At 53.7% G+C, this 16,363-nt stretch overlaps 2 protein-coding genes across 11 annotated transcripts in view; one reads left to right on the top strand and one right to left on the bottom strand.

The window, feature by feature from the left end:
• Positions 1-12,083, top strand: part of SZT2 (SZT2 subunit of KICSTOR complex) — a 53,863-nt gene extending 41,780 nt beyond the window's left edge. For 2 of the 9 annotated variants that reach the window (XM_030278946.3, XM_030278945.4), the window contains exons 57-72: positions 75-205; positions 419-601; positions 1,026-1,296; positions 1,494-1,573; positions 1,901-2,026; positions 3,700-3,905; positions 4,024-4,117; positions 5,431-5,511; positions 5,916-5,990; positions 6,827-7,040; positions 7,263-7,446; positions 7,744-7,866; positions 8,103-8,604; positions 8,926-9,042; positions 9,145-9,213; positions 11,360-12,083. In XM_030278946.3, the coding sequence (XP_030134806.2) occupies positions 75-205; positions 419-601; positions 1,026-1,296; positions 1,494-1,573; positions 1,901-2,026; positions 3,700-3,905; positions 4,024-4,117; positions 5,431-5,511; positions 5,916-5,990; positions 6,827-7,040; positions 7,263-7,446; positions 7,744-7,866; positions 8,103-8,604; positions 8,926-9,042; positions 9,145-9,213; positions 11,360-11,503 (2,600 nt within the window). In that variant the 3' untranslated portion in view covers positions 11,504-12,083. Of the gene's footprint in view, positions 1-74; positions 206-418; positions 602-1,025; positions 1,297-1,493; positions 1,574-1,900; positions 2,027-3,699; positions 3,906-4,023; positions 4,118-4,324; positions 4,521-5,430; positions 5,807-5,915; positions 5,991-6,826; positions 7,041-7,262; positions 7,447-7,743; positions 7,867-8,102; positions 8,605-8,925; positions 9,043-9,144; positions 9,214-11,359 lie in introns of those variants that run through there. The other 7 variants (XM_030278947.4, XM_030278950.4, XR_012057267.1 and 4 more) reach the window with 7 other exon arrangements.
• A 579-nt stretch (positions 12,084-12,662) lies between these two features.
• HYI (hydroxypyruvate isomerase (putative)) lies at positions 12,663-15,573 on the bottom strand. Of its 2 annotated transcripts, none has more exons than XM_072933078.1 (8): positions 15,339-15,573; positions 15,151-15,262; positions 13,932-14,046; positions 13,708-13,786; positions 13,529-13,578; positions 13,282-13,351; positions 12,938-13,107; positions 12,663-12,894 (listed from the first exon to the last, which is right to left on the bottom strand). In XM_072933078.1, the coding sequence occupies exons 1-7, from the start codon at positions 15,532-15,534 to the stop codon at positions 12,965-12,967; spliced, it is 765 nt and encodes a 254-aa protein (XP_072789179.1). In that variant the 5' UTR covers positions 15,535-15,573; the 3' UTR covers positions 12,663-12,894; positions 12,938-12,964. The 2 variants fall into 2 exon arrangements, with proteins under 2 accessions (XP_072789179.1, XP_030134811.2); XM_030278951.4 differs by having other exon boundaries at positions 12,663-12,793; positions 12,973-13,107.
• Positions 15,574-16,363: the final 790 nt, after the last annotated feature.

Below are 16,363 nucleotides of genomic sequence, written 5' to 3'. Positions count from 1 at the left end.
CATCTTAATTGCATGATCCTGACATAAAAGTGGGATGAACCAGTACTGAGGGTGATAACTGTGGCTTCTTCCAGTTCACAAAGGGCTCCAGCGCTTTGAGGCCATGGAATTCAGCTCAGCAGAGAGAGGCTCTGATCCCAGCCTTGTTGGTCGAGACCTGGTGCCCCGGCAAAGGTTCCTCTTCATGGAGATCATTGACAAAAAGGTAGTAATGGCTGTGGCTGTTAACAGGGGACTGTAACTGAGCTGTTGCCATTCTCCCTGTTGTAGCCTGTCAGCTGAAACTGGCTGCAGCTGCCCATGGTGGCGCAGGCTTGCCCAGGTGTACTTGCACCAGAACACTTGGGGCAGCCTGTGCCACCATGCAGGCTCTCTCTGAACATGTCCTTAAGGCTTCCTCCTGCTCCTCTCTCTCCAGCTGACGCTCTACACTTACAACTGGTCCCCAGACCTGGGGGCCAACTTGAACTGCTCCCTGACACGCCTGCTGCAGTGGCAGAATGCCCGGTCCCACATCGTGCACTGCCTGATCAGCCAAAAGATGGGACTCTTCCACCACCACTGCTTCATGGACACGCCATGGCATGAGGACAGCAAGCAGGTAGGGCACCACTCCAGGCAGGGCAGTCCTTTCTTCTTCAGGAAGGGCCTTGGCAGTGTGGGGATCTGAGGAAGCGTGCAAGCACATTTTGTGTGCTGATTGGCAGGGCATCCCCAGACATCCACATGTCCAACTTGACATTTCCAGCCAGACTGTTGCTCTGTTCTTGGAGACAGGTGGAAAGAGAAGCCAGATCCTTCTGCTGGCAGCACTTATTGGTAACTGAATTACTTAGGGTGGAGGATGAGGAATGGGCTTCCCAGTTCACATTAGAGACATGGTGGGCCCAGGCATGCTCTTTTTGGAACTGTAGTGGAAAAGGCTAACACAGATCTCAGCAGATGGCCAGAACTGGACTTACTCTGGGGGTTCTTGCTCCAGAACTGGCAGTAAGTAGGCTTCATGGCTCTGTCTGTTTGCTTAGGAGCCAAATCCTTTCCTGAACTCCACTTTGGAGGTGGATGCGCTGATCCGGAGCCCGTGTCCCCCACCCAGCAAGGAGCAAGGCCGGCTGAGCAGCTCTGCCCGCAGCCTCCCATCCCTGCACTTCCATCCCGACGTGGTGCCCTTTGACGAAGCTCTGCGGGATGTCACCACCATTAGGCGCTTACCCCATGGGCCTGACGTGGGACCTTTTGACCCTGTGGCTCAGCATGGGGCCCAGTTCCTGGAAATTAAGAACATGGAGAGGAAAGGTAAAGCAAGGCTGATATCATGGGAGCCTGCCTAATAATCTCGCTTCTGGGAAAGGAGATCAGAGCAGAACAAGGGTTTTGTCAGGGGACAGTTCTCTGTGGAAATGGGTTATGGTCTGTTCGGGGTGGGAGTGAAGGATAGTAGCAATACTTGGGGCTGTGGTTTGATGCTCTTGTGACTGCTTTCTTTCCTTCAGAACTGGAGAAACAGATGAAGATTGAAAATCTCTTTGTCACCTGGCAGCAGAGATCAGCTCAGTCCAACATGCCTATCAGTGTGAGTGCAGCCTGGACAGGTGGAGGGCTGGGCCTTCTTACAGCACACTGGGAGCACCAGCAAAGGGGAGCACTGCAGCTCTGAGCAGGGTGTGTGGTGGGGATGGTGCTAGGCAGTGGAGTAGTGGTCTCTGCTTGAACTTTTGGGGTTGCAGGGCTCTGAACCATGTTTGGGCATGTGGCCTCACTGCCCAGCACTGGAAAGGCTGTAAAGCAGGGGATTCCCCAGGTTCTCTCCATTTGAGCAGCATTGCAGTGTCATGGACAGCTTGTTCCCAGCCTCGGTGAGGGGTGTGTGCTGTAACTATGCTCCTCTCATGTCGTGCAGCTGGCAGACCTGGAGACTCTGAAGCAGTCCTCACGCCTGGTTCACTACTGTGCCACCCCCTTGCTCTTTGACCCAGCCTTCCGGCAGCAGATCCAGACTGACCAGCTGGGCAAGGTCGAGGGGAAGGTGAGTGTCAGCAAGCACCAGTGGGGTCGGGCTTTGTGCACAGGGACAAAGGAGCTGTCTTTTCCCAAGACAGGGCTGCTCTGGCCTCACTCCTACGATACAGGATGAATTTGAATGCTGTAGGTTGGAGACTGAGAAAATCCTTGGGTCCTCAGAGCTTTTCTCCTGCAGCCACACTATCCCTGGAGAAGACTGATTTCCTTTTCTACCCAGGAAATTCAGGGCTGAGTCTGGAGAAGCCATCAAGGGCACTGTCTGGTACTGATCTGTTAAGGAAGCAAAACTTCCCTTATTAATTCAGCAGACAGACCTGGTAAGCCTTTTCTGGACCCAACAAATAGCCAAAACAATTGAAGGCAAACCAGTTGAATTCTGAGCAGCTTGCAACCTGACAGACTAACCAGTGCAAATCCCATACTGGCTGTTCGCAGTCTGTATGTGTGTCAGAAGGGAAGAACAGGCATTATGAGAATGTCAAAAGGATTTTGATGGTCTTTAAGCAGAAGTTGTTACAGAAATTGAACACTCGCAGGTGAAAGGGAAGGTATTATCACCGAATGAAAACTTCACTTTGTTCTTGGAACCGAGCAAAATGGAAATTGGTTATTGAATTTGAAGAGTCTTGCAGCGGGGGTTTCAAGGTGCTGTATTGGTTTCTGTATCTGCAGGTCGTTTATTGGGACATATGAGTTGCCAGATTTTGCAGTGCTGGAAGGCTGTTAAGATTGGTCAGAACAGAAAAAGAATGCAAAGAACTCTAGAGGCACCTGAGTAGCCTGTGAAATGAGAGCTTTTGTGGGAGCTGGGACCTGGTTCGCAGTAAAACACAACAATGTGGAGAGCGATTTGAACCCTCTTGTATTGTACACTCACTGCAGAGCCTGTACAGAGCACACATCTCAGTGGTTTCTTCAATTTGTGAACAGTTGGGTGCAGCAGACACTGGTTAGAGTACATTAGAAAGGGGTGTTAGTATAATGGGTAATATTCTAATAAATTTCTAAAATACTAGTGTATTAATGTCTTCATCTGGCCAGTAAGTGGCAAAGGCACTGAACTGGAGAGACTTGGAGAAGGTCAGAGAGTAGCTGGAGAGATGCCAGGTGAAGAGACATCTCTTGTGGTTGGTGGAGCAGATAGGCAGAAAGCCAGATAGAAATATGTAACAGAACTGCAGGCTTAAAGTAGAGAGATCAAAAAAAAGAAACCTTAGTCTCTCTCAGCACATAGAAAAGGAGTATTCAAGACATCAAAAGAAGAACTGAGTGTTTAGAAGGAAACACTTTTTCAGTGCTACTGAACTGCTAAGAAATCCTGAGAAGTCAGCAGGATTCATAAGGGGATTGGACACTTACCGTGGCAATAGGAGCTAAAGCTCTGAGCTTTGCATGAACCAGTTGTGAGCCACTTCCACTTTGTGGAAGCTGTTCTGGAGGAGGCAGATGTTCTGGGGGAGGCAGCAGGTTCCTGCAGGTTATTGCAGCGCTGTTAGGTCTGTGCATGGCTGGGTAGATCTTGGATTTTGATTTTGGTCACTGGGACAGTGCTTGGACAACCAGATGTTAGTGCTCTCCGGCAGAGAGAGATCTGCCTTTTGCTCGACCAGGGCACCTGGTGTCCTCTGCTGGGGCCAGTCAGAGCAGCTCTCCTTAGGAACTTGCTTTCTCTTGCAGAAGCGCCACCGCTCCAATGACTCTACAGCTTCGGGGAGGGACCGCAGCCACAGCTGTGACTCGGCAGATGCAGTTCCCTGCAAGGTGAAGGAGGAGCCGTGGCTGCAGGAGATGTGCAATGCCTTCCTGCAGCAGTACATCCAGTACTTGCAGAGCATGGGCTTCATTCTGGTCCAGGTGCGGCCACCCTCACCTACCACTCGCAGGTCAGTGACATCCTGGGGACCCTGGTGTTGGAGAAGAGCCAACACGCTGAGCTGTGCCCTGGTTTGACACAACAGGTCTTGGCTCCCTGCTCAAGGCTGTCCCTGCTCTCATTTCCAGCAGCACAAGCCGGATCCGAGCTCTGGCAGCAATGGGAGTGGAGGGTAGAGGGTCCTTTTCCTACACAAAGCCAAAACCAGAGGGAAGTCCAAAGGTGAGTGCATTTCTGTTCCAAGGGTGGAACTGAGATGGCAGTCAGGCTGTGGAGTGGGCCAGTTCTGGTTGGCTTTTGAAATTGTTTCAGGGAGAAAGGAGGTGGGAGGGCAGAGAAAGCATCAAAGCCAGCTTGTCTGGACCAGCAACATCTTTGAGAGTTTGAATGCAATGAGATCTCTTTGCCCTCCTGTATGTCCTCCTACAGGCCTCAAGAGCCCTTTCCTGGCACTGGGTGAAACCAGGGCAAATATCAAAAGACTGGTAACAGCTTGGAGGGACTCAGAAGAAGATGACCTAGGGCAAGGATAGCTGCTTTTGGGTGAGATTCTGAAGGACTACCTGTCAGAGAATCTTCAGCATCTATGCTTAAGGGCAGCTCTAGGGCAGAAGGATCTTTAGTTAGCGTGAGATGAATGCAGAAGTTAAAGAGGTTAGAGAAGATAAGCCTGAAATGGCTCTACTGTGAGAGCAGGCTGAGGTTCCTCATGTATAAAGAAGTGGCAGCTAGGGAGGAACAAGCCAGAGCTAACCTGGAAAGGGATTTAACTTTTCCTGTCTTATTCAATGTAACACCTAGAGACCATCAAATGAAAGTATTTGGAGCCAGTTTTAAAACTAAAGAGAGTGTTTCTTTGAGCAGCAGGTTTTGTGAACACATGAGTTTTGTGAACATGATCTTATGAGACTGAATAAGTTGAGTACCTGGGAGAGGAATCCATTGGAGTCTCTAGATAAGTAGAAACTACCCATGGCTTGTGGGATCACCCAGGGATGATGGGAGCAGAAAACATTTACTCACCCTTTTTTGACACTTTATTGGCACCTGTCTTTGGCCGATGTTGGTGCAGGACTGTGGGTAAGACAACACCTTGCAGATAAAATGAGAAGAGAGCAATCTGCTGAACAAGTTAAGAGAGCAAATGGATTTTCTGGCAGCTAAATTCTGAATTGAGACAGGATGTCTCTGATAGCTGCTGTATCAGGCAGGCACAATGGTCTGGGTACACCACAGCAGGAGTGAGGTTCCATGGACGCTACTGTTCGCTGGCTCAGTGTCCCACACTCTAGAGACCTTGTCCTGAGCAAGCAGGAGGTGAAGGGATAAGTGTGCCTGGTGTTTTCTCCCAAAGGCTGTTTATTAGGTTTTTTAGGATTCTTTTCAGTGTCAGCTCTGTCATATCTCCTCTCTTCTCTCCAGTGCGATTGCTCAGTTGATGAGGCCTCTATTTCCACCACTGCCACAGAGCATTGTGGCAGCTTCACACCCCTGTGAGCCAGAGAACCTCTTCAGCTTTGTCCTTCTCTTCCCAGAGCACAAGCCCTGCTGTTGCCACCTACCATCTACAGAGAGCTCTTCCAGGTGGGATTGTGCTGATGGAGTTGGCCTTCCAGGTAAGAAAGAACAAAAAACAAAGTACGATCTCTGGGGGATCTTCAAGGACAGTGTTCAGAGGTGACAAAGGGAGTGGAGTGCAGAAGGGACATGTGATTCTTCATTTGTCCTGTCCTGCTTCTTCCATGGTCCTGCAAGATTGGGATCAGCTGGAGATGATTCTGCAGGGCTCAGAGCTGTAAGAGTTGCCTGGAGGAATGATCATGAAGAGCTCGGCACCAGTTAGGGTGCTCTGTGCTCAGCCACATGTTGGCTGGTCTGGCATGGTTCAGACAAGAGGTGAGACAGAACTTGGGGTGAGCGTGTCTGGGCCCCAGCCCAAGTGTGAAGTGTGGGGACTGTGCTCCTTCCCTGGAGGGGCCCAAGGCTGTGCTGTGCTCTGCTCACATGTTCTCTCCTCCAGGGCTGTTATTTCTGTGTGAAGCAATACGCGCTGGAGTGCTCGCGCATCCCCATGGGCCAGTCTGTGAACTCTCAGGTAATGGCTTTGCAGGCACAGCTGCTGCTCCGCAGGGGCAGGGGATGCTTTGTGGGGAGGAGTGATCTCTGGAACATAGAGGAGTTCAGGAAAAGCAGAGCCTCTCAGAGCCTTCTGCAGCCACGTGCCCTCCATGGTGCTGCTTGAGCAGAGCTGGAGTGCAGTAAAAGGAGGTGGGAGGTTTGGCAAGAGGATGACTCGTGTCATAGCTTGGGGAGCAAGACAGAGTAGACTGGGGAGGAATAGGAGCAATTCTGGCAAAGATGCCTGCTCCAAGGGAAGTCAGTGCATGGCTCTCTGCTTCCCTTGGAACAAGAAGGAAATGGAGTGGGAATGGTGATCTGTGAACATGATTCCTGCCCTTTGCTAAAGGGGATTACTTTCTGCACCAGAAAGGTTCCTTTATACCTCTGTGCCTTGCTCTACAACACTCAAGGGCTGCCTGCTCCCTTCTCCTTTGTAAGGTCAGGGTGTCTGCTGCCTTTCTCAAGGGCACTGGATGTCTGTGTAGAGGCTGGCCAGCTCCAGGCTGTCTGAGACAGGAGGCATGCATGACCATACTGTCTTTTCCAAGGGAGCTCTGTAGCAAGGCTGCATCTTACATATGCCAGGAATGTCTCTCCTAAGCTTAGAGCCTTCCAGGACCTTGTCTGCAGATTTGCTGAGTCTTTCTTTCCTGGAAAGCTTGCACATGCACAGGGCAGTGTAATGAGGCTGCATCCTGCTCTGATGCTGGGGCAGCTGCACTGGCTGTGCCGTGCCTTGTCAGCAGGGCTTTGCAGGAGGGTGTGAGGTGCCTGGTAACACTGGTGCCTTGACTCCTTGTCCCTCCACAGCTCTCTATGCTCTTCACGGAGGAGTGTGACAAGGTGCGGGACCTCATGCACGTGCATTCGTTCAGCTACGACTTCCACTTGCGCATCGTCCACCAGTATCTGCTGGGCTCCCACATGACTCTCCGCCAAGGCTACCATCTCACCAGCTTCCTGGAGGATTTCATTGCCCATCACTCTGACATCCCCAAATTTGGCCGCAATCACGTTTTCCAAGGTATGTAGGTCAATATATTATCGGTCTGGGATTGATCATCAGCACACAACTTGGCAAAAGTCCTTTACAAGTAAACCTTACTGACTTTTGGAGTATTCAGGGAGATGACAGAGTGAGGGTGATGGGAGGGTCTGAGCTCCAGGGAAAGTCCTTGTTGCCCTGTTGTGGAAGGGGCAGGTTGGTTGCAGTGTCTTCTCTAATAGCAATGTATTTTTCCACTAGGCACGCTGGCCCTGCCCACCAACATGATCACTGCACACCAGCTGTACAACTACATCGCTGACCACGCCAACACCTACCACATGAAACCCCTGCGCATGGCCCGACCGGCCACGGGCAATGACAGCAAGAAGGGAACACCAGGCACAGAGCAGAATGAATATGCACTGGTCTCTATTTGGAACAGGTGAGTGCATCTGCTGCAAGTTCCTGGGGCTGCTAGAGGTTGGTGGCAACCTGCCAGTCCTGGGGACACTGCCCTAAGGTGCCAGCAAAGCTGACTGTTCTATACAGTGCCAGACAGCAGTTCTGGACAGTCCTTCAGGGTGGTGTGTATGTGTGCAGCTGCATTTGACATTTCCTATGGCACTTCTGGGGAGTCCTGCTGTGTGGAATTCCCCATGTCTAACAGTTCTGTTGTGATCAGGAGCCCTGGGAGAACAAAGTGAGTCTTCCTTCATACTTATGTGCTTTTTTATCCCAGCTCGGGCTCCTACAAGGATTCTGAAGGTCTGCGTCACCATGATGACTTCGATGTGTCCCTCCTGGTTTGTCACAGTGCTGCACCGTTTGAGGAGCAGAGCGAGGCAGAGAGACGTATGCTCCGGTGAGCCAGTGGGAGCCAGTGACAGCAAAGCTTCCTGGCTGGGGAGGAGGGCTTTGGGCCCTGGTTCTGTCTGGAATAGCACAGGCAGAGTTGTTGGTGTCTGGGGAGGATCACTGTGAGAACCCGGGCAGAGAAGCATCCTTTCTGGCAGGGACAGAGGGGCCTGTGGCTCATTTGCAGTGCAGCTGAGAGGGGAGCAGCCCTTCCGCAGGTCACAAGTGTCTCATTGCTCCTAGGCTGCGTTTCTACGTCATCATGACAAGCCAGCGGGAGCTCTTTCCGCGGCTCACGGCCGACATGCGCCGCTTCAAGAAGCTGCCGCGCTTGCAGCGGGAAGTGCTGGAGCCTGTGGTAGGCCGGGCGGCCTGGGAGGCAGCGGAGCCGGAGCCGAGCCTGGGCCGGCAGCCATCAGCAGAGCGGGAGCTGTGGCAGGACGTGGAGGACAGCAGCGAGTTCTATGCAGGGGGCACGCAGGTCAAACTGGGGCCTGGGCTCTTCTACACCTCTCCACTCTTCCCCTTGCTGGCCTCTGAGGTGGCCTCAGCCCAGAAGCAGCTCAGCAGCATGGTGCAGCTGGCCAAGTGCCACTGCCGCAGGGACAACCTCTGGAAGCGCCTTTTCCTTCTGGAGCCTCTGGCTTCTGACAAGCTGAAGCTGGGCAAGCTCTCATTGGTGGAGCTGGAAGAGCTGCTCGATGCTGTGCATGGGAAATCCATTGCAGATGTCGACCCCCAGCTGGTGAGTAGCAGGGATGGGGGCACAGCGCACAGCAGCTGCTGTTCTGCTCTGGGGATAAGGTGGGGTGCCAGGTGAAGGGGCCTGCAATGCACATCTCTTCCTGCTTGGTGGGAAGGTAGAGGCAGAACACAGCTCCTAGCTAGCAGAAGAAGGGGGCGACTGCATGGACCTGTCTATAGAGAGTGAACAGCCCTCAGTCAGCATCCTCAGTGGGCTGTGAAGGTTGCATCTGATTTGGGGTCTGAAGGCTGCTGTAGTATTATGGCTGCTGGTGCCATGGCTAGAGAAAGGCTGAAGATCAGGCCTTTTCTATGCCTTCAGGAATGCTTCCTCACCATGACAGTCTCCTGGTACCAGAGCCTCATCAAGGTGCTGTTGAGCCGCTTTCCCCAGAGCTGTCGGCACTTCCACAATGCTGAAACTGGCACCCAGTATCTGGTAAGACACAGCCCACTGCCCATCTGCAGCCACTGTCCCTATGTCCCTGTCCTGAGTTCTGTACTGTCTCCTTTCTGACATGCTCTGTGACTCTCCTGACAGGTTGTGCTCAACCAGAAGTTCACAGATTGCTTTGTTCTTGTGTTCCTTGATTCTCATTCAGGAAAAACGGTGAGTCCTTGGGAGCAGAACAGCAGCTATGTTGGCTCAGGCCAGGAATCTGTCTAGAGTGATCAGCTGTGGCCAAGGGCAAGTGTGCATGAGAACACAACCAGGTCAAGAAGCTTGTGATGCTTCTAAATACTGTCCCAGCATGTGAAAATCTGTAGCTTAGGCCCATACTGAACTAGAAGTGGCATTTGCATTTATTTAATAGCCCTCCACAGCTTTATTTTCCCTTTGGTTAATTTCTGGTATTCTTGATTTCCCCTGATTTGCAGCTCCGTGAGGTAGTTGCAGTCTAGGTGAAGAACTTTCTTGGCTTATTTCTGAAACTCTTACTGTTCTTTCCATGTGATGTCCCTTTGTTCTTGTATTAGAAAAGAGTGAACACTTGATCCTCTTTTCCTTCACAGGATTGCTTTTGGATCATTTTCTCAGCTATCTCTCTATCCAGGCTAAGCAGTCCGGTATTCAGTCCAAAGTCAGATCACAAATTCTAGCTGGGAGGGGTCACCAGTGCTGTGGGCTGCTCCTACCTGGGCAGAAAGGAAGGGGACCTGCACTGTCAGGGTCCTAGCAAACCTGCAAGGACCTTTGCCTTCACTGAACTTGAGGGCAAAAATACTTTGCTTTCAGGTGTGCTCCCAGGCAGGGTACAGGATGGGTCACAGGGAATGCAGCTCCATGTGAGAGCAGGGGATCTACAAGAGGCTTCAGTCCACAATTAGGCTTCTGCAGAGTAACTGATGCCGTACAAAATAAATCATGCTCCATCTGAAAAGCAGGTAGGGGAGACAGAAGAGGTGGTGCTTGCTGGAAGGCTGCTCAGTGCCTCCTGCCACCTGATGGTCATAGTGTCACCTTGTGGTCCTTGATATGATAAACCCAGAACCTCCATCCCTCCATCCCCTCTCCCAGTGAATCTCATTTTGTAACAGAAATCCTTTGTTTTCATAACATTGTATTTTGTGCTTAGCGTTCATCCCATTCTTGTGGCTTCTTAAAGCTCTCTCAGAGCTTTTTTATTCTTTTTTTTTTTTTTTGCATTATCCCAATCCCCTTTTGTATTAGTGCCTTACATTTTATCAGCATACTCCTCATCTTTGTACCAGACTTGTTAAAGTACTAGGCAGTGTGAGTCCCAAAGCCTGTCCTGAAGGAACTCTATCTCTAACCTCTCTCCGTTTCCCCTTTCAGCACTGCTATGTTCTAATCTTATAATTTTTGAGTTAATTCCTATCTTTTCAGCTTACCTAAATTTCCCATGTGACACCACATCAAATCTGTCCCGAATCTCAGATAAGATGTACCATGGTTTCTTTGTCTAGAAATATTACCTTATCAAAGAGAATTTTAGCATTAGCACATCACTTTGGTAACACTGAGCTGCATTTCCCTCATTGTTCTGTCTCCCCCAGTCTGCTCCAAGCCTTGCATGCTGCTGGAGCTGGGCTCATAAATAACTTCCTTTCTCCTCCTAAATGATGGTGGTACATTTGCTGTTTTGTAGTTACACAGCTCTTTTCATGGCTTTACCAGTTTGTAAAGGACCCTGGTTACTGGATGTGCTGCATTTCAACTCTGGAGAACATCCTGTCCCTGTGTCTTGCCTCCATGACACTGACCTGAGTGCACTGAGTCACATTTTTGTTCTGCTTCAGCTCCTGCAACCTCTGCCTGCTCCCTATTCCTCTCTTTTCAGTACAGTCACTAGTCAGAGTGGAGCAGGCAGCATTTATTTTTAGGATTGCAGTTATTACATTTAATCTCCTCCCCTTCCCCATTTGTTGCACTCCTACTCTTTCCCTTAGAAAAAGAAATTTCCCTCTAATTTCCCTGGGAGCTCCTGTTATTGTGGAGGCAGTAGGATCCCCTCCTCTCCTGTGGCTGCTGCCAGGATTGGTGTAACTGCAGATGCATGAGAGCTGGGACAGAGTGGGCAAGTCCTTGCACTGAATTTCCAGCAGAAAAATTGGGAGGAAGCTGAAACATGCTTTGTCACGGGAAGAGGCACTAGCTTTTAGTGCCTTTGGCGTTTTGGGACTTCTCCCAGTATTTGCCTAACACTGCCAAAAAAGTGTCCACACACCTGGGCTAGGGACTGCACGGTGCTTGTCTGCAGCCTGTCCCCTGACCCTCTCCTCCCTCTTGGCAGAGCCTCACTGTGGTTTTCCGGGAGCCGTTCCCAGTGCAGCCCCAGAACAGCGAGAGTCCTCTGCCACAGCTCGTGTCCACGTACCATCACCTGGAGTCAGTTATCAACACCGCCTGCTTCAACCTGTGGACGGGCCTGCTCTAGCAGCGGCAGCACGCCCTGGAGCAACGCCTATTCCGACCTCGACATGGCTGTGCCATTGGTGACCGTGGGGCAGAACGGGTCTCTGGGGGGACCTGTGTGTGGGCGCTGCAGGCAGTGCTGCCAGTGGCACACATGGCTACTGGCCTGAGGAGCTTGGGGATGTGCAGCTCATTGCTGCCCGGGTGGTATGGCCCTGGTGTGCTGTTTTCAGTGCGTTTGATACTGAATGGCCTTGAACCAAACAGCAAGGGCAGGAACTTGGCTGCAGCAGAACAACTCTCAGGGACGTGGCTTCGGCATCCATAGGTGAGTTCTGCCTGCTGGAAGGCACTAAGGAGCGTGCACGGCACCATCTTCTGCCCAGGGCAGCACTGCACAGTGCTCTGGCTTTAGGAGGAAAGACTGCTGAGTGCAGGACTCCCTGACTGGCAGTGAGGACAACTGCTTCTGGCCTTTTGCTTTCCTTGGGAGAGCATGAATGGGACAGGAAGGGTAAACTGGATCACAGGAAGGTTTTATGGAGATGTACATTTGAGCCATTGGTCTGTCTGTGAAATAAACTGAACCAGATCCCTGCTCAGTCGCTGTAGGCTGTGGAAAACTGCCTGTGGAGGATGCAGAGCAGCCCTGGCTACTGGGCTGGCTGGGTTTGCTTTGGAATCTTACACTTGCTCCAGAGCAGGAGCAGCAGGACAGTCAGCCTTGAGTATCCATGTGCAGGCAGCTTGTTACCTTGGATCAGACAGCCTGGGAGGGGACTGCTTGCTTCACCTGCAGCCCTGCTGCAGAGTCACAGCCCTGCTGCCAGTGCTGGACACTGGCAACAGCCTTGAGAACTTCAGTACCTGGAAGTCCAAAGTGTTCTTTCCACAACTTCAGGCACCAGCTGGAATGCTCCCCTTATTCGGGAGACTGGAAACCTCTCCCTGGACACCCCTGCAGCCTGGAAGCAAAAGGTTTCTCTGTACCTGAAGTGGTACAGTGGTACCTGAGCCATCACTAAATTGAACACGCTACTCTGTAGATGAGGGTCCAATAGCTTGGGCTGGCCCAGTAGAGCCTGGGGACGGGAAATGACATAGATGCTCCTAATCTCATTCTAGGTAATCATCCCACCCACCACATTCCCCTAGTCCTAGAGAAGACACATGCTCCTCTGTTAAGCCATTGTTTTGTCTTTTATTCTCATGGTTTTCTAGTTTTACTTGGCTGCCTTGCTGGTCCCACCATGCTGCAGCCCTCGGCTTTCCCAGTAGGATCGCAGCCAGCCCAGACCTTCCAGGGTGTCTCCTGCAGTGACAGACAAGGTCTCCTGCTGCAGCTGGAGCAGCTTCTGTTCAGGACAGAGCCCTCATCCCCAGGTAGGGATGACACCCTGTGCCTCCCAGGACCTGCCTGTCTTTGCACAGTACACAGCCAACTCTGTGCTTGGACCTGCCTGTGGGGCTCAGACCTGCAGGCCTACTCACCCTTCGGAGCATACTCGCACCCCACGTAGTCAGTGTAGCCGAGGGACTCCAGGAGCTCAAAGATGTAGGGGAAGTTCAGCTCCCCAGGGCTGTCGGGCTCGTGCCGCCCTGGGACCTGTGCAATCTGGATATGACCTGGGGGGGAGGGGGAGAGGCCATGCCTAAGGCAGCCTGGCTTGCAGCCTTCTTTGACCATGAAACAAGGTGACCCAAGAGCATCCCCACACCCCCAGCCAGCTACAGCAGAGCCTGGAGTAGGAGTGATCCCTCTCAGAGCCACTCCCCAGTGGTCTGGGCACAGGGTGTTACCGATGAGTGGGAAGTATGTCTCCAGGTTGCGTGACAAATTGCCATCCATGATCTGGCAGTGAAAAAGGTCCTGGGGGCGAGAGAGGAAAAGGGAGGGTGCAGCTGGTCAACTGTGAGCAGTTAAAGACAGCTGTGCTTTTGGTCCCTGTTCAGTGTCCCCAAGGGGGTCTAACAAGCCCATGGCCACCAGAATTCCTTTTTGGACCTGTCCAAGCTTCTCTCATGGAGAGCTTCAATGCTGACTCACCAGCTGCAGCTTCAGGTTGGGCCGTCCCACTTTCTCCAGAATGGCAGCAGCTAAGGGGGCAAAAAATGAGAAACCATGGCCTCCAGGGTGGAAGCTTTGCAGAGAAGCCCCAGGACCCCCTTTATCAACTGTGGAGATCCTTCTCCTCCTCTGAAGGAGACTTTTGTTGTCTGGTTTACCTTGGTGTGGGGTGTTCAGATAGTAGCGAGGGTCAGTGATACGGTTGTTAATAGGCTCCAACAGTCCAATCATGTCTTCCTGTAAACAGTAATGTCAACCTGCGGAGCATCCTGTCATCTCTGCAGCAGGAAGCATAACTTCCCCAGGCCAGGCTGGTGGGCTATTCCCCATCTTGGGTATCCTAAGAACTGCACACACAAAGCAGGACCCATTCCCCACTTACCTGGGACAGGAGGTCAGCAGTGTATCTGAGATTCTCAATGAAGGTGGTTTCCATCTCACCTGCCACTGCAGCCCGGTCTGTGCCCAAGGGAACCCGCCCAGCCATCACATGAATCCTACAGGCACAGAAAGATAATCACAGGCAGCAACTGCGAGCAGCTGGCCTGATCTAATACACCTTCCTTTGCTGGTGGGAAAGGGGGCCAGGCTGGGGGAGCAGACACAGAAAGGGGCAACAAGAGCCATCTCTCCTCCAGGAGGCACAACAGCAGCCAGCTGCCAGCCAGGACACAAATATGCTCCATTCCACCTGAATACACAGAGGGATGACTTTGAACCTTTTGCCTGACAAATCACAGACCTTGCTTCTTCTCTCTTTTGTTAACTGCCTTCAGCTCTTTCATCCTGACTCTGAAGCTTTTTGGGCTCTTGCTCCTTGGGGAACCGCAAACCAGCATGTTGGGCAACTGGCATTGCTCCTTCTGCCAGGGGCCTGCCCTATGCGTGGTGTCACTGCTTGCTGGCTGTGAGCAGGGAGGGGACATTGCTGCATGCTGGACTACCCTGCCATGAAGAGCTCAAGCACCAGGCCATCTTCAGCCACTACTGGGGGAAGGAACACAGTAGAAACAAAAACCTTTTCAGTGTGCCTGTACCAGTGTGCAAATGGTGCTGGGCAGCCTCTGGGCTGCCTAGCCCATGCCCTCCACAGGGCTTTGGACTGAGTTGCAACAGAAAAGAATGGTGCAAAGTAAGTGGAATAAAAGGGCCCTGTTGGTTTGCTGAAGGGAGCTGTGCCAGGCTAATTGCATCTTTTATGGTGTCTCCGCTGTGCTGGAGTCAGCGTGGCCTCAATAAAGCAACTGTTGTGGTGTCCTGGTGGAAACGACTGGTGCAGTTGAGGAGGAAAAAGGGAGGATTATCCTGAGGACTGTTGTGTGGAGGTGGGAACAAGAGCCTCTACTGCGAAGGGCAGGGTCAGGCTCGTGCCTGGCAGCTCCGGGCCCGCTCCCGGGGAGCACGCTGAGGCCGCGGCCCCGCACAGCGGGGTCTGCCCGAGCTGGCTCCTTCCCCACGCAGCCGAGCAGGAGATGCTGCCCGGGAGAGGCTCGGTGACCCGGCGGCGGCAGGTACCGCGGGGCAAAGGGCAGGAGCGCTGGAGCAGGATCGCAGCCGGGGCCGGGGACGCGGCCGGAGCGGGGGTCCCGCCTCGCACCTACCTGGGGCAGCCCACAGCCCTGGCGTAGCGCACGGCCGCCTCCAGGCCCTGCCGGAAGGCTGCCTGCCGCCCCGGCACGGCCGCCAGCCCCAGCTCGCCCGCCTCCGGGTCCCCTGGGAGAGAGCGGCAGGGTCGGCGGAGGGTCCTCGCTACCCCACGCACGGGGGGAACAGCGGGACGCGGCCGTACCGGGGGGGGCGTTGAGGAGCGCGATCTGCACCCGCGCCCGCTCCGCCGCGGCCCGCAGCTCCTGGGCCGGGCAGCCCCCCGGCCAAGCCGCCTCCACCGCTCCGAACCCGGCGGCCGCCGCCGCTTCCAGCCGCGCCGGCAGCGCCGGCAGCTCCGGGAAGAGCCATGAGAGATTGGCGGAGAAGCGCAGTGCCATGGCGGCGGGGCGGGGCGGGACTGGGCGGCGCTCTTGGGCCACTCCGGGCCCCGCGGCCCGCCCGGGCAGCCCCGGCCCGCCCCGGGAGCGCAGCGAGCGCCGCTCGGCGGCGGCGGTGCTGGGCTCGGCCCTGCACCTGCGGCGCGCTGAGGGCTCCGGGACGTGCCCGCGGCCGTGGGTGAGCGGCCCCACGCTGCGCCCCGCGGGCAGAGACGGCTCCGTGCCGCCTGTGACACGCGTGGGTCTGCGGGACAGAGCCGTGCTGGGGCCGCATGGAGCTGCTGCTGGAATTCCGCGCGGCTGGAATTCACTCTGGAAAAGGGGGGTTTGCCAGGTGTTGGCCTGACACGCGAAGCGCCCTCTTAATTGGTTTCCTGGGGAGCTTGTCTCTGACAGCGTCTCATTATGCGAGAAGCGCTCTCTCCTTTTGTCCCATGCTCTGCATATTTTACCATAAAATGTTCATCTCCGCTTCTGCAGACTGTGGCTCGGGGGTGCAGCAGTGTCACCCCGGCGGTGCCCGTTCCCCGGCTCCGTGTGTCCCCCGGCGCTCTCGCAGGCTGCACGGGCGGGGTGCGTGTCCTGCCCTGCCCATGCCCGGGGCTCTGCCGTGGCTGACAGAACGGGTACCATGAGCCGTGGACATTTTGCAGCCCCTTGTGTTTCAGCTTATTCCTGGGGGCTCCTACCCGTTCCGGGAGCCCCGCACGGTCCGAGTCCTCTGTCACTGCTGCAGTAGCCCTCTGCAGCCCCAGGTAACTGCGAGCCCCAGGAATTCAGGAATTCACTGTGCTGTGGGAGCACGGCCTGGGCAGAGGCCAGGCCGCAG

Source organism: Taeniopygia guttata, chromosome 8, assembly GCF_048771995.1.
Source record: "Taeniopygia guttata chromosome 8, bTaeGut7.mat, whole genome shotgun sequence".
Classification (NCBI taxonomy): domain Eukaryota; kingdom Metazoa; phylum Chordata; class Aves; order Passeriformes; family Estrildidae; genus Taeniopygia; species Taeniopygia guttata.
Note: the sequence above shows the minus strand (reverse complement) of the source record. Positions and strands in the feature narration are given on the sequence as shown.